General features: G+C 43.0%; 1 protein-coding gene across 2 annotated transcripts in view; it reads right to left on the reverse strand.

Annotated features, from left to right (window-relative positions):
• The window catches only part of LOC136842573 (protein eva-1 homolog C), a 379,454-nt gene that overhangs the window by 16,011 nt on the left and 339,215 nt on the right, over positions 1–24,228 (reverse strand). For both annotated transcript variants that reach the window (XM_067110082.1, XM_067110083.1), the window contains exons 8-9: positions 1,164–1,322; positions 379–537 (exon numbers count right to left, since the gene is read on the reverse strand). In XM_067110082.1, coding sequence (XP_066966183.1) covers positions 379–537; positions 1,164–1,322 — 318 coding nt within the window. The remainder of the gene's footprint in view (positions 1–378; positions 538–1,163; positions 1,323–24,228) is intronic.

Here is a 24,228-nt window from a genome sequence, read left to right on the forward strand (position 1 = left end):
CAAAAATCTTTGAATATACAATATTTCTAAAGTACATAAAGTATAATTGCAAATGAGAAATGAACACAATAAAGGTGTAGAGATTAGAAAAACGACTGACATCTCAAAAGATTGAGGTGGTTTGGAGATGTGTTAAGGAAGGATGAGGCACAGTTGGGCAGAAAAGCAGTAGCAGGATGAAGGCTAGTGGAAGTGGCCCCTCCCCAAAAAAATAGATGAAGCCCTAATTCAGGCAAAAAGTGAAGAAAGCAATGAAGAGACCTCATTTCATTCCAACCCTATGAAGGGAAAAGCTGCAGTAAAAAAGCTTATGATGATGAACTATAGTACAATCACCTGTATTTCCCAAAGTCTGCAGAAATATGTAAGAAAACTAACCTGTTGCAAACACAGATGTAAGTGGATCGTGCATAATTTTTGCTTCTCTTTTCGCTCTGTGGCGATCTAGAAGCAAACGACCAACGACAACAAATAAGAAGAGTAAAAGACCAACGCACAGTCCAACCATCAAGTAGAGGATAAACTTTTCAAAATTTCCTGAAAAAAGCACAATATAAATAGTCTGCATAATCAGATCAACAGACTTACAAATTAGTACAGATCTGGATACACTGATACTCACAGAGGTGTTACCTAATTTAATTACTAATAAAAAACTTGACATATAAGTAGGTAATCATATTAACAAAGAATGAATTCCTTAAAATTCCATTAAAATCATCATGTACAAAATTTTGTATAATTCTTTGCATTCTTAGGGTGATAAAAATAGCCTTGAAATAATCAAAACCTATTAAATCCTCAGCCCACTATAGCATTCTAGTGTCAACATAAAGCACCCTGAGATAATAGGTACAGGTAATGGTTTCAACTGAAACGTGTAGAAGAACTAATAATTACTACACTAAATAATTTCAAGGGCCTCCGAGCCAGTGGCAGGTGGAGGAATTCCTAAGTAACAGCTACTTAAACACTGGTTTTTGTTTAACATAGAATGAATTCCTTATGTAGTACTGTATTCTAAACTTATTTTGTCTAATTCCTTATCACTGGTTAGGATAAAGACGCTCTGCAAACTTGTCATAAAATTAACATTCCTACACATAACTGGATATCAGTAAAAATATAGACATGTACCAAAGAATTTAAGATAACATACTTACTTTTTATAAAAGCAATGGCTTTCATCCACTCAGTCAGAAAACCTATTGCTCTGTCTTGTGAGCCAGACAGTATAGTCACAGTACAGTTGATGAGATCCGGACGCGCCCTTGGAATCCCATCACGTGGATAATCATTCCCAGACGGTAACACATTACTTCCTAGAAAAAGGCATTTTTATAGTAAATTAATCCTGGCAGAATTATTTTACACATTTGTAATAAGCCATTAAAATCATTATCATTAACTGCCCTGCCCTACCTACCATGATACATTATTATTACTGTATTACAAAGAGTAGTTTAACCAGAACACTGAGCTCGTTTATTTCTCTTACTGGGCTAGCATGAAGGATTTGTTTTTATTAACAATAAAGTTTAATATGGTATTTTCATGATAAAATTAAGTTTCATATATACTTACCAGGCAATTACAGAGCTATAGTTTTCTACTTGCATGGCAGTAAAAAATTTGAAGTTCTCAGTAATGATTCGTATGCTTTTACTGTAGGTAACTACCCTGCCCTGGATCGGGGAACAACAGGTACAACAAAACAGAGGTAGTCACTTCTTTTGTGCTTAATGTTTATCAGAGGTGATGAAGGAGGGCTCTGATCTGTAATTACTTGGTAAGCATATATGAAACTTCATTTTATCATGGAAATACCTTTTTGATATATGTAACTTACCAAGTAATTACACAGCTGAAACCCACATTGGTACGTGGCGGGATAATTGGACATATTCTGTCCCAAAAACAGTCAGATATGAGGATGAATTTGCAACACAAAAATCTGTTGGCACTGATAAAATTCTTGTTGTATCCTTACCAGGTAAGTTAGCCACAGTAGTTGATTACTGCCTTTGGTCTGTGCTCATCTTGACCTGTAGCAACTTGGTGGAAGAGCAACCCCCCCCCCACAAATAGCTAAAATCTGTGAATACTTAAAACCCCTCTAAAAACACTTAGAACTGCCTATTTTGATAGTTCAAGCACAAAAAAATCTCTAAAAATGCTTATACCTGAGTATTTTAATAGTTTTATCACAAAAAATGCATTTAGTCATGAAAATGATGTGATAATACGGTAATTAGTGAATGTTTCTTAGGGAAAAATACTGTGAATGGGCAAATTTTCTGCGAATAATGTGTACTGTATATGCATTTCAGAGAGAAATCCACAAACAGGTGAGTCCGTGAATCCTGAGACCGTGAATATGGCGGGGGACTTACTGTACTGCAATTTTTGTATGTTTTAATTTCTTTCAGATAGTGTGAGGCAAAAATGGAATTGTATTTCCTGTATGTTGACTGGAGGATTGCTAGGAGCATCATATTGTGCCTAAAGGCATACTAAGTGGCAACAGCCCTAATATCGTATGCTCTCACCTTAAAAGAGGGCAGGACGTTTCTCCTGTTTGAGAGTGTGCCTCAGAAATAAGGGTTCTATGGGAAAATGACAGCGCATCCTTGACATGGGTTTTGATAGGTTCTTCACAGAACACTGGAGGTTACTGGCAGGGCCTCTGATCCTCTTCATCCTGTCTATGTAGTACTTCAGAGCCCTTACCAGGCAAAGGACCCTTTCCTCCTCCTTTGGTCCTAGGATGTCCTTTATGTTTTTAATGGAGAAGAGCGAGGCCAGGGAATAGATGGAGACTCATTCTTAGCTAGGAAGCTAAACACGAAGGTGCAGACAGCATCTCCCTGAGAAAAACCGATGCGCTTGTCAACTGCCTGAAACTTGCTTACCCTTTTGGCAGTGGCCAAGGCTACTACTACTGCTACTACTAAAAAAAAGGTCTTTGTTAAATTCTGAAATGAAATGGAACGAAGAGGCTCAAAGGTAGGACCCGTTAACCATTTAAGTACTACATCCATGTTCCATGAAATGGAGTCATTCTTTACCTGTTTAGAAGTCTCGAAAGACTTAATCAGACCCGTCAGGTCTTTATTAGAGGCCAAGTCCACTCCTCTATGTTTAAACACCGATCCCAACATCGACCTGTAGCCCCTAATAGTCGATGAAGAGAGACCCTTGGAGGTTCTGAGAAAAAGAAGAAAGTCCGCTATTGAGCTACAGTGGTTTTAGCAGACGAGATGTCGTTGCTGCTGCACCACATGTGGAAGATAGACCACTTGGCCCGGTAGACTCGGCTGGTAGACTTACGTCTACATCTTGAAATAGCTTTGGCAGCTTGCTTTGAAAGACCCTTCGCTCTGACAAGTCTTCGGACAGTCTGAAGCCTGTCAGAGCTAGAGCGGATAGTCCTTGATGGAATTTCCAAAGATGAGGCTGTTTGAGAAGATGTGGACTTTGAGGCAGTAACCTTGGAAAGTCTATAAGAAGCTTTAGAAGGTGGCCAAAAGGGTGCTATTAGGGTCATAGATAAGTTGCTGTGAGTCTGGAACTTGTTGAGAACCCCCTCACCATGTTGAATGGGGGAAAGGCATAGAGGTGTAGGTGTGACCAGTCTATCAGCATGGCATCCGTCACCCATGCCTGAGGGTCTGGGACTGGCAAACAAAATAGAGGAAGATGGTAATTCTTTGATGTGGCAAACCAGTCCACTGTCGGCCTGCTCCACAACTTCAAAAAGGTTGTTGCAGACACTCGAATTCAGGGTCCATTCTGTCGGGAGGACTTGACCTCATCGACATAATCCGTCTGCCAAAACATTCATCTTCCCTTGGATGAACCTGATGGTAAGTCTGATCTGATTCTGGTCTGCCCCAAATGAGCAGCTCCTTCGCTCCCTGACAAAGGGAGAATGAGTGGGTTCTGCCCTGATTCTTGATAGAGGAGAGAGCCGTGGTGTTGTCGGAATGCACCACCACAGTTCTGTTTATGACTGCTTTAAAAATGCTTCAGGCCCTGATGAATGGCAGAAGCTCTCTGATGATTATGTGTAGCTTCCTTTGCTCCTGAGACCATGTGCTGGAAGCTTCCAGAGAGTCCAGTAGAGTCCCTCAACCCTGGTCTGAGGCATCTGCATAAAAGGAAGAGGTTGGGGCTCGGCAGATGTAGACTTTCCCTCTAAAAGTCTGTCCCTGGATGTCCACCACCGGAGATCTTCCTTTATTTCTTTCATAATTGGGAATGTCACTGAGTCTGGCTGTTTCCTTCTGTCCCAGCTTGCTTGTAGGAAGAACTGAAGGGGCCTCATATGAAGTCTTCCTGGCTTCACAAATTGTTATATGGATGAGAGGGTTCCCAGCAAACTCATCCACCGATTTGCTGAGCAAACTGGAAGCGAAAGAAGGTCCTGTGCTGACTGAAGGCAGGACTCTATCCTCTTTGGGGAGGGAAAAACCTGAAAACTCAGAGTTGATCCTCATCCCCAATTAGAGAATCTCCCGAGTTGGGGCTAGTTGAGACGTCTCTCCATTTATTAAAAGCCCGAGTTCCTTGGCAAGAAGAAGAGTAATCTAGTGATCCTTCATGCAATGCTCCTGTGATGGAGAGCGGAGGAGCCAGTCGTCTAGGTATAAACATATGTTTATACCTAGGAGATGAAGCCATCTCGCAAGGGGAGATAGGACTCGTGTGAATATGTGCGGGGCAGTGGAGAGAATGAAACAGAGAGCCCGAAACTGGAAGACTCTGCCCCAGAAGACAAATCTCAGGTATTTCTTGGATTCCGGATGTACTGGAATGTCGAAATACGTGTCCTGCTTGTCAAGCGTTATCGTTAACCACTGACTGAGGGAACAAATACTGTTTGTCCAAGGGAGAGTACAAAAGTGCTGACTTCTGGACAGACGTTACTCCTTTCATAGTGAAGGAGCACCACAACTCCCTCTTCTTAAGTACTGTACTCTGATGGCAAAAAGACCTGCTAATTCAGAGGAGCAATCCCTAACTGCTTTATCCACACAAGATAACACACCCAGCCAATCCGCTGACAAGTCAGTTGCTAAGACATTGTGGTCTTCAATTTTCATAGCAAGCGCTCCTAATGTCCAGTCCAGAGAGCTAAACACTTCCAGGACTTTGAACTGAACAAGTGCTTCAGAAGGTGGTCGACCTCCAATGAAGTGAAGAAAACCTTAGCCGATGAAAATGCCAAACGCTGAGTAAGAGTCTATAAGACCTGAGAAGTCACCTTGGGAAGAGGCAGCACCTCCCAAGGATGGAGCTTCTCCTGTCGAGTTGGAGAGATATCTCCTGGCTGTCAGTCTTGCAAGAAGAAAGGCAAAAATGACCTTCCCTTGCTCCCTCTTCAGGGACAACCAATCCTCTACCTCCTCGAGTGCCTTCCTTGCAGGCGAAGAGAGAACCATCTTAGGCAGACATGCACTAAAATCAGCCTGATTTTATCATCAGAAAGGTGGAAGCAGGTGAAACTGGAGCTGCTGGTTGGAAGTGCAAGGGGAAGGTTGCCAGAAAATACCTCATCAGGGAAGCATACTCTGTAGGAGGGGGCTCTTGTGCTACTTCCTCTGCTGAAGAGACAGGAGACAATGAAACATCTTGAGAAGGCTTATGAGAAGCGGGAGTCTTATGAAGTAGGCCCAGTCCATCTAACTGCTTCTTAATTTGAGCAAATGAAGGATCTTCAAGCATGAGAGAGGTTGAAGATGACGATGGCGGGCACTCAATAGACATCAGATGGTCAGTTGGCTCCTGGATGGTGCTGAGCACTTAGAAGTTGGTGCTGAGCCAGTCTGAGACAGGCGCTTGGGAGTCCCAGACAGGCACCCTGAGACTGGCTGGTGCTCTAGGGAATACCCTGGTCGCTCATGTTGGCACCCAGAGGAAGAAGAGCATTTCTCAGATGAGCATTTAGGAGCTGAATACTGATGTTCTGTATGAGAACATTTAAACGAATGGCGGACGGGGCTGCGCCACGTACTGCATCCTGGTTGTGGGTTAGCAGAAGGGTCTCTAGCACGCTTCGGCAAAATGGGAGAGGCCTCTCTTCCATGACGTCTCTTCAAAGGACAAGATTCTTCTGGGAATCGCCAAAAGCGTCTTGTCCAGACTGGAGATATCGGAGTCAGACAATAACTGGTGGGCGCTCAGTGATGCCTTTCCAATGGCTGTCAGAACCATGAATCACTGAATTGGATGAGGGGGTGACTGCCCGTGGGCAAACCCTGCCGACCTCCTTTGGACCTCTGGTATGTCTATTCCCAGGATCAGGGGAGTGTGACAATGACCTTCGTTCTGGGAGCGTCAGCAGGACGGACAGCCACCTCCTTCACTGGCACTGACACTGGCACTTGTTTAATACTCTGCACTTCATCCATAAGGACCTTAAGTGATTCACCTAACTTGGATACTGTATTGACAACAAGATCGAATTTGCGATCAAACTTACTCTTGAGGCTGGCTATGGCATCGGGTTCAGAAGCATGGGAGCCAGGAACAGGAGTTGATGGAAAAATGTTAGGAGGGCTAAGAATGGGGGTAAAACAAGGGCAGAAGAAAAAGGAATATTAGGGTCCATGAGTTGAATGTTAGAGATGGGTTCTATGCTGTGAGCCCTACCTTCTGCTCTGACAGTCATCTTCCTCTTTCTATATCTATCTAATTTATCCAAATGAGAACTAAGAACCTTCCATTTCTTCTCATCCCCATCCATCACATTCAGCACAAGTGAGATCTTTCGAATACTCTTGTCCCTTACATTTGGCACAGATCATCTGACTATCATAGGTCACTTTGGTCATCTGGGTCTTGCAACCCTCCCTACAATATCTAATACTTGATGAACTAGAATCAGACATCTCGAGAAATTGTAGAAAACCAATCTAAGCTGAGCTGAAAAGCTACCAAAACAATCAGTACTTCACCAAATCCTTGGAAAAAGCGATGAAGAAACCTCAAATTCAACCACCAAAACACTCGATCTTGACGTTGAAGCCAGAAGAAAAGACATGACTATCTCTGTTTTATTGTACCTGTTGTTAGTAGAGGGTGGGGTAGTTACCTACACTAAAAACATACAAATCACTAAAATGAACTAAAATTTTTTTACTGCCACGCTGCAAGTAGAAAAGTACAGCTGTGTAATTGCTTGGTAAGTTACATACATGAAATTATTTTTTAGTTGTAGCTCCTTAAAAAATTTTTAATTGGTAATTGACAATACAGTATTACCGTGATACAGCTATACAATTTACCTTAAGACTTTCAAATACGAATGCTGTAAATAATTTCCCGCATCGGGTGGTTTGAGTGTATAGTTTTCCATTCAGTTTTTTCTTCTCCACATAAGTGGGGAGGTTGGGGGGGTGATAAATAATAGAGTGGTTTGAGTGTCTGTAGTTTTCCATTCAGTTTTTTCTTCTGTCCACTTGAGTGGGGAGGTGGGGGGGTGATACATAATAGAGAAGTTAAGCATTTAAAAAATAAATTTTATAAAAATTCCTGTTTTTGAAATGAATCTTACCTCTCTATTATGACAGCTGATTCCTGCATTAAACAAAGGAGGTGGTCAAGGTGCAATGACAACCCAAATACAGTAACTCTCAAGAAAACTATAAAATTCCACCAGGAATAAGAAGCTTCTTACCTAACAATTAGCATCCATCTGCGAGGACTAATTCATTGGGTAGCAAGACCTCTGAACAATGCTGGAGGTTCCTTGCTAGGGATACCACACACACACTCCAATGCAAGTGGGACACAAGGCCTTGTGCATAGGCCAACAGAGCAATGAAGGTAAAAGAATGAAGGCCCTTACCTAATACAATGTAGGAACCTTCACACTCCCCAAAACTCAACAGTTTTCTAACTAAATAGGAAAGGTTAGAGTACAGCTACCCTAATGTTCAGTATATGAGTTCCCCTGCCGTAACAAGGGGCGAAAGAGCTCTGCACACTTCATATTGGATTTCTACATCTCGAAGATAATGCAAGGAAAATATGGAGTTACATCTCCATTGCGCCACATTGACAACTTTCTCCAGAGAAAGATTCTTAAGGAAACTGAACATGGTTGTTACTGGTCGCACATCGTGAAATCTTATGTTTAGCAGAGGTAAAAAATTAGAATCTAATTTGCATGTGCCTCTCTGACCAGAGCCTTGAACAGACAAGACTTGGCATTCTCTGACAACGGTAACTCAGGTTTCCTAGGGTTGAAAAAAAAAAAAAAAAAAAAAAGGTTGACATTTTGTCTGATTTCCCTAGTCCTTTGCAAATACATATATAGAGAGAGCTCTGACTGGACATAGGGGAGTTTCTATCCCATCTGGCATCAAAGAGGACAGACTGGGGGATCACGAAAGAGTGAGGCAGGGGATGCGACTTAGTCATTCTTGGCCCTGAAAAGGGGTAAAAAAGAAAGGACTGCTCCTTGGGTAGTAAAGCCTACACAGCATGAGAAAGCCTGAAGCTCAGTGGCCCTTTTTGCCGAGGCCAAGGCTTACAAAAACAGTCTTCACTGTCAAATTCTTAAGGGGAGGTTGTGCTCAGGAGCTCAAATGGGGGCATGCATAAATACTTAAGCACCACATCCAAATTCCAGCCCTGGGGTTTATTTGAAGACTTAGGAATCTTAATTTGGAAGGGGTGGATGGCCTTCTTAATATGTTTGAAGAAATATCTAGACTAGTGTGCCTCAATACAGAAACTAACATGGACCGATACCCTTTAATGGCAGGGACTGAAAAATGTCTGTTGTAGCGTAAGTAAAGTAAGAATATAATAAAGTTATTCACAGAGGTACGGGTGCAGGAAAGCCTTCTAGTGGAGCACCAAGCCCTATATACTGCCCACTTGTCTTTGATACAGTGCATTAGTCGACTTCCTTCTTCAGTTAAGGATAGACCTTCTGGATTCCTTTAAAAAACTCCCCTGCTTGTAAGAGATTGTCGAGAGTCTGAAAGTGGCATCTGAATCATGGGGAGGTTTTGGTGAAACCTCATACCTCCTGGATGTTTGAGATCTCTCCTTGGTGGAAGAAGCCTCAGGTGATCTACTAACAGAGGAAGGAGGTCTGGGAACTGCTCTCTGCATGGCCAACAAAGGGTTACTAAAGTCATGCATGAATTTACAGCCATATGGACTTTTGCTAGCACACTTTGTATCATAGCCAAGGGGGGGAAAGCATAGAGATCCAGTCTAAAAGCATTGCGCCAACTGCCCTAGCCTGAGGAACCTGAACTGGAGAACAGTATGCTGGAAGGCGATTGTTGAATCTGGTGGCAAACAGGGCCCTTGGAGGAGTGCAACATAGCTTCCACAGGTCCTTGCAGACTTAAGGATGCAAGGTCCATTCAGAAGACAGAATCTCGTCCTTCCTGCTCAGTTGATCTGCCACAATGTTAATTTTTCCTGGCACAAACTGGGGCAACAGAAGGATCTGCCTTTTCTCTGACCAAGTGAGAATGTGACTTGAAAGGCGGAACAAAGCTTCTGACTTTGTGCCTCCTTGATTGGTCCCCCTTAATGAGAGACTGCTGTGAAGTAGTCACATGGCTCCAGCATGGAATATTCTTTCTCATGCTGTAGATTTGTGATGGGCAAGGGGGCTCTCGAACGAGGGGAAATCATTCCCCCCCCATTTGACTCTAAATGTCTCTCTGTCCTCTTTTCCTTCTACTCCTTTTTTTACTTCTTCCTCCAGCTTATTTTTTCAGCTCCCTTCCATCTTCGTATCCACCCTCTATGACTACCGCTTCTAGTTTTTTTTTTTTTTTTAACAACTCTTTGGCTTACATAGTGTGGATATTTCCACCTCCATTAAATTTCCTGTCTGTGTGAAAGGAAAGGGCATCATACCTTGGATTGGGGTTCATGTTTGAAGCTAAATGTGGGAACTGTGATTAGGAGTGTCACCCAACCCGATGATGTTTGGACCTGAAGGGTGTCAATATGTCATATTGACACCTTGAGGGCGGAACTATCCCTGACATCAGCCCGTGGATTCCAGGGGTGGGCTATTATTAGGGGTAGGATTCCCAGCATATTTTCCAGTATGCCCACCAACATAGTCAGAGTGGGGATGATTGTATTCTAGTAACAGTCTTGGTCCCAACAAGCAGGTTAGGCTTACACTTGTGCCTCTCTGATATGTTGGTGCTATCCCTTTTTGGGGACATCTGGGAGTCAGTTCCTACTGGTGTCGTTAGCTGAGAATAGGGCCCCATGACAAGTCAGTGGTACCTCTTCAGTGTTCATCAGCAGTGGGAATTTTTTTTTTTAATTCAATTTTTTCATGGATGGTCCCCATGTTGAAATTAGTACCCCCAGGCCAAATGACAGTCAGACACGGTTGACGACCCAGTGCCAGGCAAGAAGGAATATGGCCAGGAATCCCCAACAAAAAGCATCTGGTTCCAGTATTGTCATACTGGAACCATTTGCAATGAAGAAAAGCAAGAAGTATGAAATAGTTCCTGGGGTTTTTGTACCCAACTCAAATGAAAAATATCTAAATCTGAAGCTTAATGGTGACAATATTGATATTTTTGAGGTAAACAGGGAAACTGTAAAATGCTGTGGCAGACAACCGAAAATATCCCCTCAGAATAGTAATATGCTCCTGGTAGAGAGTATCTCCCCAGAGGAATGCATGAAGTTGATGAGTTTGTTGGCCCTTGCAGGAGTTACAATTAAGTGCGCTCCCCATTCCAGCTTGAACTCCAGCAAGGGTTTGATTTATGCCCCTCAGCTAATGGGTTTCTCTGAGGAGAAACTTGCAAATGAATTGAAAGGTCAGGGTGTAGTTAAGGTGGACAGGATCACAAAGAAGGTGGATGGTGATTGGACACCTCAACCTACCGTAATATTGACGTTCAATACTTTAGGACTCCCAGAGTGTGTCTCTGCAGCCTGGTATAGATACAAAATAAAACAGTACATCCCAAGGCCCAGAAGGTGTTTCCACTGCCAATGTTTTGGACACATCCTTCAGATGTGCCGGTCCAAAATACAAGAAAATCCTGCAGTTTGTGTCAACTGTGGCGATGATGAGCATGGTATGTGCACCAGGGAACCTAAATGTGTTCACTGTGGTGAGGGACATGCATCATCATCTCAACAGTGTGATATATATTTATTTGAAAAAGAAATTCAGGCATTAAGAGTGATGGAAAGGACAACTTTTAAGGAAGCAAGAGAGAGAGCAAAAGCTAAGATTGTAAGACCAGGTCTAAGTTTTGCCTCAGTAGTAGCAAAACTTAGAAACCAACAGAAAGAGATAAATAAACTAACCAAAATAAGAAGCACAAAGGTAGTCAAAAAAAAGAATCACTGAAAAGATGCCTAACAGATTCATCAGAATCTATTGATGATGGTAATGCGAAGACAAGGTTCAGTAGAACCAACAAGGAAGACGTGAACATACAGCTCAGAAAAACTGGTGTCAGTTGAGACACACCCTCCACCATCTGCTTCTTTGGAGGCGGGGCCAGCGAGTGCTGGTCCGGTGCCAGCTCCTGTTGGTGCTTACTCCTCTTTGGAGGACAAACCAGCAGATGCTGATCCCCCGGTACCAGTCCTTGCTGGTGCTTCTGCCTCTTTAGAGGCAGAGCTGGCTACTGCCAGCAATAGCAAGACAGTTGAGGTGGTCTCTTCAGAGAACACCTCTGCTCTCTCCATCTCGATTGAGATGGAGAGAGAAGAAACTAAAAAAAACCCTCAGTGTCAAAGACACTGAAGGAAAGGATGTTGGCTTTTTCAAGGAGACAACAAAACTGCCCACTAAGTTGCCTCCCCCAAGTAGAAAAAAGAACTCTCCCAATCTTGTAAAAAGGAACCACTTCCATTATTCAGTGGAACTGTCAGGGACTCCGAGCAAAGTATGAGGAAGTGAAGCTTTTGCTCTATGAGCAATCTCCTGTAGGGATATGTTTGCAGGAGACCAAACTAGGTGAATATACCCCTTGTCTTAGGGAATATCTTCACTTCAAGTGGGAAATCACGGTGGATCCCTCATCTACATCTGTTGAGAAACTAAACACTCCACTTCAAGCTGTGGCTGTAAGGATTAATTTAAGAAGGCAGTATACTATATGTTCCCTTTACATTCCACCCAATAGTCATGTCTCCCAAGAGGACTTAATATCCTTAATGTGGCAACTACCAGAGCCATTTCTTCTTGGTGACTTCAACAGCAGACATCCATTGTGGGGAGATATAACATCAAACTAAAAAGGGAATATGATGGCATCTATTATAGAAAATGAAGATAAGGGCCTTCTTAATACTGGAGAACCTACCCATTATCACATTCAGACTGGCACTGTCTCCTGCATTGACCTTTCAATTTGTAGCTCCAATTGCAGTGTTGATTTTGATTGGAGAACAAGTGATGACTGGCATACCAGTGACCATTCTCCAATTATAATCACCACCAATGATGGTCCACCTATCCCAAGATCACTTAGATGGTGCTTAGAGAAAGCAAATTGGAAAAAATTCAAAGATTTGAGTGAGTTGGAAGGGGATGCTAAACATTTCCCAAATGTAGATGATGCCATTGATCTACTCAATGGAACTTTTCATACTGCAGGCTTACATTCAATTCCTTGAACTAAAGGACTTTTCAGGAGATGGCCAGTTCCATGGTGGTCAGAAGAATTAAGGCTACTATATCGAGCTACAAGGTCATCATTGACCAGGTAGCATAGACATCGCACTGTGGACAATGTCATCACTTATAAACAGTGTAGGGCACAATTTTGAAAAGTTATGAAAGCTGCCAGAAGACCAGCAGGGGCAGGATATGTATCCTCTATTAACAGCAGAACAGTCTGCAGCATTTGGAAGAAAATAAGAAAAATTCAGGGTAAATTTACACACAATCCTCCTTCAGTACTTAAAGTAAATAATAATCATGTCACTGATGCCACAAAAGTTAGTAATATATTTTCTGAACACTTTGCTCGAGTCTCTGAAAAATCAGATAGTTCCCCAGGACATCATTTCAGAATGATGGAAGAACAGCAGGTACTTGACAAAACTGAATCTTACAATATGCCTTTTTCTGAAAGGGAATTTGACTCTGGTTTAGCCAGAAGCAAGAACACTGCTCCTGGCCCAGATGAGATTCCGTACAAAATTTAAACACATTTCAAGGAACACAAAACTTTTTATAATCAGTATTATCAACAGAATATGGGATGAAAGTAGCTACCCTACCATATGGGAACTGGCAACCATATTACCATTCCTTAAGCCTGGAAAAGATCCTCTCTCTGCAGCAAGTTACCACCCCATTGCGTTAACTTGCTGTTTGTGTAAATTAATGGAAAAAATGGTAAATGTAAGGCTGATGTGGTATTTAAGAGCACAACAATATTTTAACACCTTCTCAGTGTGGCTTTTGAAAAATGCACTCCACAATGGATATCTTACTGCAACTTGAAACCTCTGTCTGTGAAGCATTTGCCTCCAAACAACACCACGTGACAGTGTTTTTTGATACAGAAAAGGCATATGACACAGCGTGGAGACATGGAATTCTCAAGACAATGCATAATAGTGGTCTACGAGGAAAATTACCTTTATTTGTCAAATCATTTTTACATCGTAGGTATTTTAAAGTTAAAGTTTGCAGTTCTTTATCAGAGAAAAGGTGCCAAGAAGGTGTTCCCCAGGGCAGTGTTCTCAGTGTAACACTTTCTGCTCTGGCCATCAACAGTGTCACAACTGTTATTCCAAGAGAGGTCTTAAAGACGTTATTTGTGGAAGGCCCATCAATATCCTTTGCTGCCACCCAGATGACTGTAGCCGAAAGAAAGTTACAATTAACGATAAATAAAATAGGAAGTTGGGCTGAGAAAGGGTTTTAAAATCTCTGTAAGCAAGACTACTGCTGTCCACTTCTGCCGGATCAGGGGAGTACATCCTGATCCAGACCTCTATTTGTATGGCCACAGAATCCCATGTGTAGAACAAGCGTGCTTCTTAGGCCTAGGTTTTGACAGCAGAACGACTTGGGTCCCCCATATCAAACATATAAAAGCAAAGTGCCTAGAAGCTCCACACATCTTGAAGGTGCTGTCTCAAACCAGTTGGGGGAGCTTATAGAAATCTTATACTAAAGCTTCATAAAACTTTAATCTTATCAAAGCTGTCATACGGTTGTGAAGTATATTCTTCAGCTTCTTCATCTAACTTAAAAATTTTAGATTCTGTTCATCATTCAGGTATTCCTATAGCCACAGGAGCTTTCCGTTCATCACCAATATCTAGTTTGCTAGTTGATGCAGGAGAAATGCCCCTTGAACTCTATCGCCAGTCTCATTACTTCGATACTGGTTTAGAGGGCAAAGACTTCCCAAATCTCTGGCATTTGCTGTGGCAAACAGAAATATTTATGATGATTTTTACGAAAGTCATCCAAGGTATCCTACTCCTTTTAGCAATAGAATTAAAAAGACTTTAGAGGATACAAATATTAGAAAAATAGCCATACAGTACAGGTACTTCCTTTTGTGTATCGCACTACTCCTGTCTGGAAATTACCTGCTGTGAAATTCTGCAGGTACTTCAATGGGGCAAAGAGGGATAAATCTGATGAGGAAATGAGGGCAATATTTTTAGAGCATTTATCAAAGCATATAGATAAAAGATTTATATTTACTGATGGTTCCAAATCCAATGCTGGCGTTGGTTATGGAGTTTTTAGTGAATCTTTTAACCGAAGAGGTGCGCTTCCTTCAGTTGCTTCAAACTTTACAGCTGAGCTGTATGGCATCTTAGTAGCACTGAAACATGTTGCAACACTCCTAATGTCTAGCTACACAATATTTTGTGACTAAAAGTGCCTTACAGTCCCTGGAAGTCCTCAATACTGATCATCCCTTAGTGTTGAAGATCTTGCAGTGGATCTTCTTGCACCATTATAGAGGAAGCATTGTTTCTTTTTGTTGGGTTCCTGCCCATGTGAACATATCGGGAAATGAAGAGGCAGACCAGCCAGCCAAACTAGCAGCACAAACTTTGATACCGAGAAAATGCCCTGTTCCATATCGTGATATATTCCATGATATATGGAAATCCATCCAGCATTTATGGGCACTTCAGTGGGACAGAGTAGACCCGAATAAAATGAAAGAAATCACTAGTCAGACACACCCTTGGAAATATGACCTAATACCAAGGAAGTGAGAGGTTGTATTGTGTAGATTACATATTGGCCATAAGCGTTTAACTCACGGCTATGTGATGAATGGGGAGAATGAGCCCTTCTGTGATGATTGCTTAGTTCCGCTGACTGTTAGGCATTTGCTGGTTGAGTGTCCCAGTCTAGTGGAACTTAGGAATCGTTTTTTATCATATAGCAGTGAAGCAGGTGGTAATTATAGCATGGCAAAACTGTTGGGAGAAAGTATATGTATTAATAACGTTATTTCTTTTATCAAAGAACCTGGTCTTCTCAAATATATTTGACAGCTGTGCTGTCTTAGTATGATAATTTTTGTTCTTAAAGTTATACTGTTTTTATTGGATCAAATTTATTAATAGTTCTTTTTAGCAGAAATCTATTTTTTTTTTAAGTTATAGTTTTTTTATCCAATTTATATGTAGTTCTTTTTAGGAGAATTTTATTTTTAATTTTGTTTTATAAATATAAAAGTGAAAAGATCACATTTAATATTTGGTGTCAGTGACCCTGGTAGTTGTGATGCCACAATCAATCATTCAATCCTTGATTGGTCAGATATGCCAGTACTGTTAAATTGTCTGAAAAGAGTGCTACCTTTTTTTCCAGTACTGGATCCTCCAATGCTAGAAGGGCCTTCCACACTGTCAGCATCTCTAACTGATTGATATGGAATTCTTGTTCCTCTGTGGACCAAACCCCTGCTACATGCCTGTCTGCTGCAAACGCTCCCCAACCTTCTGACAATGCATCAGAATACAACGTGAGGTCTGGGCTCAACTGGAGAGACTTTCCCAGCAAAAGCTGGGGTCGACGGTTCCACCATCTCAGAGGGTTCTCCAACTCCCTTGAGATCTGAATTTGAATGGAGTCTGGTTGAACTTCCCAGTTCCAATGCCTCTAGAGAAAGAATTGAATTGGCCTCATTCTCAGCCTCGCACCCAGAATTAGCTTCTCTAGTGATGACATGTGTCCTAAAAGGGACAACCATTTCTTGGCGGGCAAGGTCGTGAAGGATAGAAATTCTTCTAGAAAGAAAAGAAACTTGTCTATGTGTTCAAGAAATTCTTGATGTCCAGAAGCATTCCCAGGTAACAAAGGTTCTGAGTTGGTACAGTATTAGATTGGATTTTGAAACATTTATCAGTATTCCCAACATACTTGTCAACTTTAAAAGAGTATCTCTTGCCTCAGGCTCCCTTCTGAACTGGGCGCTAGAATCACACAATCATCCAGGTATAGAAACATCTGAATGCCCAACATGCGAACCCACTTGCCTAACTGCCAAACTGCCATAGAACTCTTGTAAAAGCTTGAGGATCTGAGCTCAGACCAAAGCACATCGCCCGAAACTGGTAAACCTTGTCCTGAAAAACAAACTGCAGATATTTCCTTGAATATGGATGAATTGGTGCATGGAAGTAAGCATTCTACGTGTCCACTGATACCATCCAATCTCCTTGCTGAATTGCAGCTAAAATGAACTGGCAGACTTCATGGTGAATGAAGTCAAGCAAACAAAATGGTTTAACTTGGAGACATCCAGTACCAGTCTCCATCCTCCTGAAGCTTTTGGTACAGTACCAGAAACAAGCAATTGTAGAACTATGACAATGAGTTCAAGACTACTTCCACAGCTCCTTTTAGCCCAAGAGAGTCTACTTCCTCCCACAGGATCTGGAACTTCTCCTCATAATGGAGATAAGAGGGTAACGTCTAGAGGAGGCTGGGAAACAAAGGGAATGCTGTATCCCTCCTTCAGTACCTCTACTGCCCAAAGATCTGCCTCTAGATCCTGCCAAACCAAATACAGTACAGTAAAAGAGGCTCAACCTCCATTCTACTGGGGACTGAGGGCTTGATGCATCATTTCTTAACCGGAGCTCGTTTTTCCTCGGAATCTTATTGTCCTTTCTAAAAGCCTGAAAGGGGTGGCTCGAGAGCCCCGAAGACTTACCCATTTGCCTAGGGGGAACCTTGAGACTTTGCACTGACTGTGGAAGCAGCTGCTGTTGTGGTCATGTATGCATAAATGTTCGAGAGTGACGCAACAAAGATCTAGTTTCCACTTTCTCAACCTTTTGCACTATCATACCTAATGCTGAGGCATCCAGTAAAGAATGTAAGGAGTGATGAGTGATAATGTCAGCCTTCTGGGTCGAAGAGACAAAGGGAGCCAAAAAAGAATATAATTGTTCCCTACACTTGACAACTGCATTAGTAAAGGCATCCACAAACTCCCCAACGGAGTCTGAAACTGCCTTATCTAAGCAGCCCAAACAATCCACCAAATCATTCCTCAAGTGTTGTTTCTCTTGAGGAAGAACAGAAATGGTCTCTCTTGCTATGTCACCTATGGCTGCTATAGCCATTTCTGATAAAGACATTATCTCCAAGCAAGCAAAAAACTCACCATAATACAATCTCACCAGAGGAAACTGCTCTCTTTTTATTTGGGTCTAGCAGCAAGAAAAAATTGAAGTCTGACGGAAGACATGGTTAAATCTGGCAACTACCTAGTATCATAAGACATTGCTCTCTTCATTCTCATAAAGATGGAAAGGAAAGAGGAAGCACTATTAGAAGAAACTTTCTGATGGAGCAACTTAGCCACTGTGTCAAATCTGTTCAGTGCCAACTTAAGCCAGTTTTGGGGATGGAAGGGGATCTGCCATAGGCTCCGGCCTAGCATTTCTAAGGAACCTTGAATCCTGAACTACTGGTTCCTCAAAGAAATCTGGAAATTTGCTAGCGCAGACCTTAATCTGTCTCTGAAAAGCTGATGATACTAACTGCTCTTCATTAGCATCAGAGTTAATTTTGTGAGCCTCAGGCTCATTATAGGAAATCCTGGGGAAGCAGAGGTGGCAGCAGCAAAACCAACTGCTCCCTGAGATGAAAGTAGTTTCAGCTCTATACAGGCAGCCTTCCCATTTAACGGCGGGGGTTCCATCCCCGGCCGAGCGCCGCTAACCAAAAATCAGTGATAATAATGGTGAAAACCCTGCTTAATGGGGCTGCTAACTGGAGATCGGCGCCAAAATCCCATTAACAACGGCACTAGTCAACTTAAGCCAGTTTTGGAGATGGAAGGGGATCTGCCTTAGGTTCCAGCCAAGCAGTTCTAAGGAACCTTGAATCCTGCCTGACCTACTGGTTCCTCAAAGAAATCTGGAAATTTGCTAGCACAGACCTTACTCAGTCTCTGAAAAGTTGATGATACTACCGGCTCTTCATCAGCATCAGAGTTAATTTTGTGAGCCTCAGACTTATTACAGGCACTCCCCCGTTATCGGCGGGTGTTCAGTTCCGACGGCATGACGATAAGCGAAAATCGCTGATAGCCGAAAATTGGCAATTTTGCCGCTTATCGGCGCCACTATGTGCCAAAAATTGGTATTTTTGGTTATTGCCACCTCTGTTAGGTATGTATTGGTGCTGACAAGCAGAAATTGGTACACATCTTCGCTGAAAATCGATTTTTGTCGCTAGACAAGCGCTGAAAAACCAAGCCCGCCGATAACCGGGGACTGCTTGTACTGTATAGGGAAATCCTAGGGAAGCAGAGGTGGTGGCAGCAGAACGAAATCTCTTTAGGCACTCCCCGGTTAATGGCGGGGGTTCCATCCCCGGCCGAGCGCAGCTAACCAAAAATAGCCGCTAACCGAAAATCGGCTATAATAGCGCCGAAAGCCCTGCTTAATGACGCTGTTAACCGGAGATCAGCACCAAAATCCCCACTTAACGGTGCTGTTAACCGGAGATCGGTACTGAAAATCCCATTGATGATGTCACTAACCAAGCGCCATAACACCGAAATGCTGGTAAGCGGGGACTGCCTGTAAAAGGAATTAAATTTAGAAGCAAAAACCTGTTTCATACTAGAGGAATGGCTCGCTTCACTTTGTGCCAAATTATCATCTACACAGGAAATAAAGCCTTCCTGACCATTCACACCATCCTGCACTGACACCAAGGTAGCAGGAAGCAAAACTGAAATTCCCATAAGAGCCAACCTTAAAAAACTTGGCTGAGGGGAAGATACTCCAGTCTGCTCTGCTACTGTGACAGTAATCAAAGAAGAAGGATCTGCTTGTCTAACAAGTGAATACGCTGAACCTCGGCACTGAAAAGGTGACCCAGAGCATCAAAAAGAGGCTCAAGAATACATAGAATCCTGCCTTGGTGACTGGAAAGCGGCTTGAGGCGTCCATGATGTCGAGCTAGAATGCTCAGGAGTAGCCTGAGTCAACAAAGAAGGGGACTGAGAGTGGAAGCATGATGCCTAAGGAGAGAGAGGGAGCTACAATGAGGCGTCCGCACCTTATGTGTTGTCAATGGTAACTGCATGACAGAATGAGGCGTACGATAGAAGCTCCTACTTCCCTGATCAGTGCAAGAAACTAGCACTGTCTTCCCAGGCGCCGAAAGTTTATGAGAATGCCTGAGAAAGGAAAGAGAATGTGGAGAACAGATGTGTTAACACACCTGATCGCAACTACTCATATGAAAATCCCTTACGTCAGACAAAATACATGAAGATGAACCAGCATAGTCTGCCTGGGAGACCGAGAAGAAGAACGTATGCGTCTGCCACCAGCCAAAAGCCTAGCACTAGGGAAGCGTTCAATGTCAGGCAAGCGCCTATGTCAAGCGCATGTCCAATGGCAGGTGAGCTTCTGATGTCAGACGAGCATCTGATATCAGGTGAATGCCTAGTGTAAGGAGAATGCCTCCGAGAGAATACTGAATCCTCTTGCAAAGGAAGACAGGGATTGCTAGGAGTACCAGGCCTCCAGCAAGGCCTAATGGATACAGAATCAGATATCAAGTGAGTGCGCTTATCCTTACGTAGCATATCTACCTCCTGCGACCAGTATGTGACATGCTCTAAGTTGGCCACAGGAAGAAGACATCAGGCACAAACTGCTTCCACTCCCGGACATACCCCGCTTCCCTGTACCTCCAACAGTGTGGCGGAATTCAAACCCACAAACAAAACAACACACAACACTCACCCTGATCTTCGGTTGCTGGAGATGGATAAAGGTCGCCGTAACAACCACAACCGCAAACAACCACAAACACAACTGCTTGAACACTCGTTCAAGCAGTTCCATATTCTCTTCTACAGTCTCACTCGCAATCAAAATGTCATCTATAAAAACAGTTACCTTCTTGCGATCAAACCCAGCCAGAACCACATTCATTGCCAGTCCGAAACTCAATCTTTGGAACTGGTAGTGGCAGGAACCACTAGAAAAGGCCGTAATATGCCTGCTCCCTTCCTCCAGAGGCATCTGGTAATAGCCCCTTACCAGATCTAATTTTGTAAACACTTTCATTCCATTCATCTTGTACACACAATCAGACACCACATTCATCGGGAATCGCTCTTTCACAGTCATTCACCTTCCGATAATCCACACACATTCGCAAACTTCCATCTGGCTTACGCATCCGGTACAATGGGGCTATTCCAGGCGCTCGTACTCCTTTCAATCACTCCCACCCTCTCAAGCTCCTCACACTGCTCCTCTATCTCACGATTGATAGACGGAGAAAAATGTCGAGGGACGCTGATATATGGGGTGTCGTCTTCCAGAACTATTTTAAATTCCGGAAGCTTCGATCCCCAAAATCCTCGTCTCCACGACTCAACGCCCCTGCCTATCCCACAACATTCTTCTCAATCGTTCTCTTACGTTATCACTTACATTTTCATCTACCTTTACTCTTTCTTTCAACTCCTCATACGTCCAATCATTAACTCCTTTCAAATCACCTGTCATCACCTGCCGTACTTTCACGTACCTCTCATCATCCACATTCACCAACGTACGTAATATTCCCACGCAATCTCCCTCACATATTCCTTGGACTTGCTTATTCCTGACACTCGGCAATGACGTTATATATACCCTCGGATCTCCCATGTTCAAAACCCCATCATATACACACACATTTGCCCTGACTAATTTATTTATGTCTATTCCCTCAACCACATACTCACAACTATCATTGTTGGCTATCCCGAGGCTATCCGGCCATGCCACTTTCACACTCACAACTTCTCCAATCTCATGTGGCACTTTTACCCTCTCTGTCGCAATTACAGGCACTCTCTTCCACAATTTTTGCTCAACCCTACCATCCTTCCCCAAGCACATCCCCTTTCATACGTAATTCAATTACATTCATACTAAGACGGACCACCATCCCGCATTTTTTCAAAAACTCACATCCCAATGAAATATATTTATCATTCGTACTCTCAATCACACAAAAATCACTTTCATCCATCACTACACCCCCAATTTCTAACTGTTCACACACTCTTCCAACCACCGCTACCCCTAAATTTCCAATCCCTCTTACTTCCCCCTGACAATTCATAATTTCACACGTATTCCTCAATTTCTCACATCCATTCTTAAATATGACATTCATACTACACCCGGTATCTACTAAGGCAATCAGTCTTACTCCCTTACAACACACTTGCACATTCATGCACTCGTCAGTCTTTCCAGCAAAACCTCCCTCATGCAACAACCCCTCATGTACATGCATCACACGCACCACTTGCATCCTGGAGGATCCACCCATTTGAACCCCCTTCACACTCAGTTTCCCGAATTCGCTGTCACAGTCACCCTCTTTCGTCTACATACACTTGATATATGCCCTTCCATTCCACATTCAACACACTTCGCTCTCGGTTCTGAACACATTCTCGCATAATGCCCATTCTTACCACAGTTGCCACATATTACATTCACTCGGGTACCCCTACAACCATTAGCAATATGACCCACCTGTCCGCACCTGTAGCATTTAACCCCCCTATCTTTCGTACACTCCCTTACCAAATGTCCCGATTGCCCACACCCGAAACACGCTTCTAAAGCCCACCTACAGTCATTCTTTGTATGTCCTTCCTTTCCACATCTAAAACACTTCGCTCGACTTCCACTCACCGACCTTCCCCTTTGTACACTACTATCCCTAACCCGTCCAACCCGTTGTTCCCTTACAAACCCACCATTCATCCTCACTGGCACCTCCACATTACTTGCTCTTACACTCCTATCTATTACACTATCTGCCATTCTCATTGGGCCCCTCAACACTGCATCCCTAAAGCTTCCAAACTCTGGCACTCTCTCATCTACCCCAGCCCTTACACTCACACTTCTGCTCTCTTTTATAACCCTGTCAAGCTCATAATCTTCTACAATTTCCATAATTTCTCCCCAAGTCAACCTTTCACTCGTCCATCTTTTCTTCTCCTTCCGCTTCAAGTTCACAAATTCTCTCACTCCATCTGGCACTGTCTCTAACAACTTTCGTACTAACTCCTTACATTCATCTATCCCATTATCCCCAAACTTCTTCCTCGCCAATGTCTCCAGCCTACAAGCATACAGTGACAAGGTTTCCCCAGCTTTCATTCTTGCCTCACCAAATCCATTCTTCCTCTTATACTTAACACTCGCTTTCATACGCCTCGCTTGCTCAACTAGTCTAGCTTTCACCTTGTCATACTCAACATCTCCCACACTCATAATAACCCTATACATATCAAGCAAAAACCCAGTCAAATATTCTCCTAATTCTCGTGCCCACACTCTCTTACTCTCCCCATACTTATCCTGACAAAACCTTTCATACTCCCTAAAGAAATCATGCACATCCCTACTTCCATACTCATTATACTTTTCACACCGGGGTACCTCCCTCACATACATAGCCTTTCTCACTTTCACTCTCACTTTCGCTACTTTCACTCTGTCCTTTCATACCCTCTTCCGAATACAAAGAGTCCACTTCCGCACTTACATTCATCTTACTCATTACACTCTTCTTCTTCCTCTTTTTATCCACTTTTATCCATTCACCTCCATCCACCTCACTATCACTAATATCTTCACCCTCTCCCTTCTTTCCTGCCTTTCCCACTTCCTTGCCCTTCTTACCAGTTTCCTTTCCTTTTCCCTTCTTCCCTTTTTCTTCCCCTGACTTCTCCTTACTTTCCCTCTGTTCCTTCCCTTGCTTTTCATTCCCCTTTTCCTTACCCTGCCTCTCATTCTCTCGTTTCTTACTTCCTATTCCCACATCACTTTCATCACTCACGCTTCCATTCACTTCTTCCTCCTTTTCTTTCTCTCTTGCCCCTTCACACGTTCCAGAGGACCTGCCTCCAACAGCCCCTTCTCCAAAAACACCCTTGAACATACCTTTCACCATTTCTTCCACACCTTTCATCATTCCCTCCAACTTTTTATCCACCCTCTCTTCCATTCTTTCTTCTGACTCTTTCATCTCCCCTTTCATTTCTTCTTTTGCACTCCTTAGCATTCCCCCCATCTCCTCCAACTGACTCCTCAACTCCTCATTCTCACTCCTCAGCCTCCCATTCTCCTCCTCCAGCCTACCCTGGAGTTCCCTAGCCACTTGGAGTTCCTCTCTCAGTTTCTCTATCTCACTCATCCTGACCTCTTACTCTCACTCTACCCACCACAAACAATCCTAACAGCTATTATACAACAGCCCCACGTTGGGCGCCAAATTGATGTGGCGGAATTCAAACCCACAAACAAAACAACACACAACACTCACCCTGATCTTCGGTTGCTGGAGATGGATAAAGGTCGCCGTAACAACCACAACCGCAAACAACCACAAACACAACAAGGAAATACAAAAAAAAAAAAAAACAGAATACACACACAATAAAACAGCACACCAACAAGAAAACCAACAACTCCCGGAAAAGCATACGAAAAAACTGTCCCACACGAGAACCACTGACCGGCACTAGCTCTGACTAAAAACTCACTCCAAAACCGAAAAATCCTTCACATATTCCACAGACAGACAGCGCCGTAAACAAACTAACAACCTCATCCCTCTTCCAACAACCGAAGCACTCACTAACGACAATTACACTCTCTCTCTCTCTCTCTCTCTCTCTCTCTCTCTCTCTCTCTCTCTCTCTC

This window comes from Macrobrachium rosenbergii, chromosome 10 (genome assembly GCF_040412425.1).
Source record: "Macrobrachium rosenbergii isolate ZJJX-2024 chromosome 10, ASM4041242v1, whole genome shotgun sequence".
Taxonomy (NCBI): domain Eukaryota; kingdom Metazoa; phylum Arthropoda; class Malacostraca; order Decapoda; family Palaemonidae; genus Macrobrachium; species Macrobrachium rosenbergii.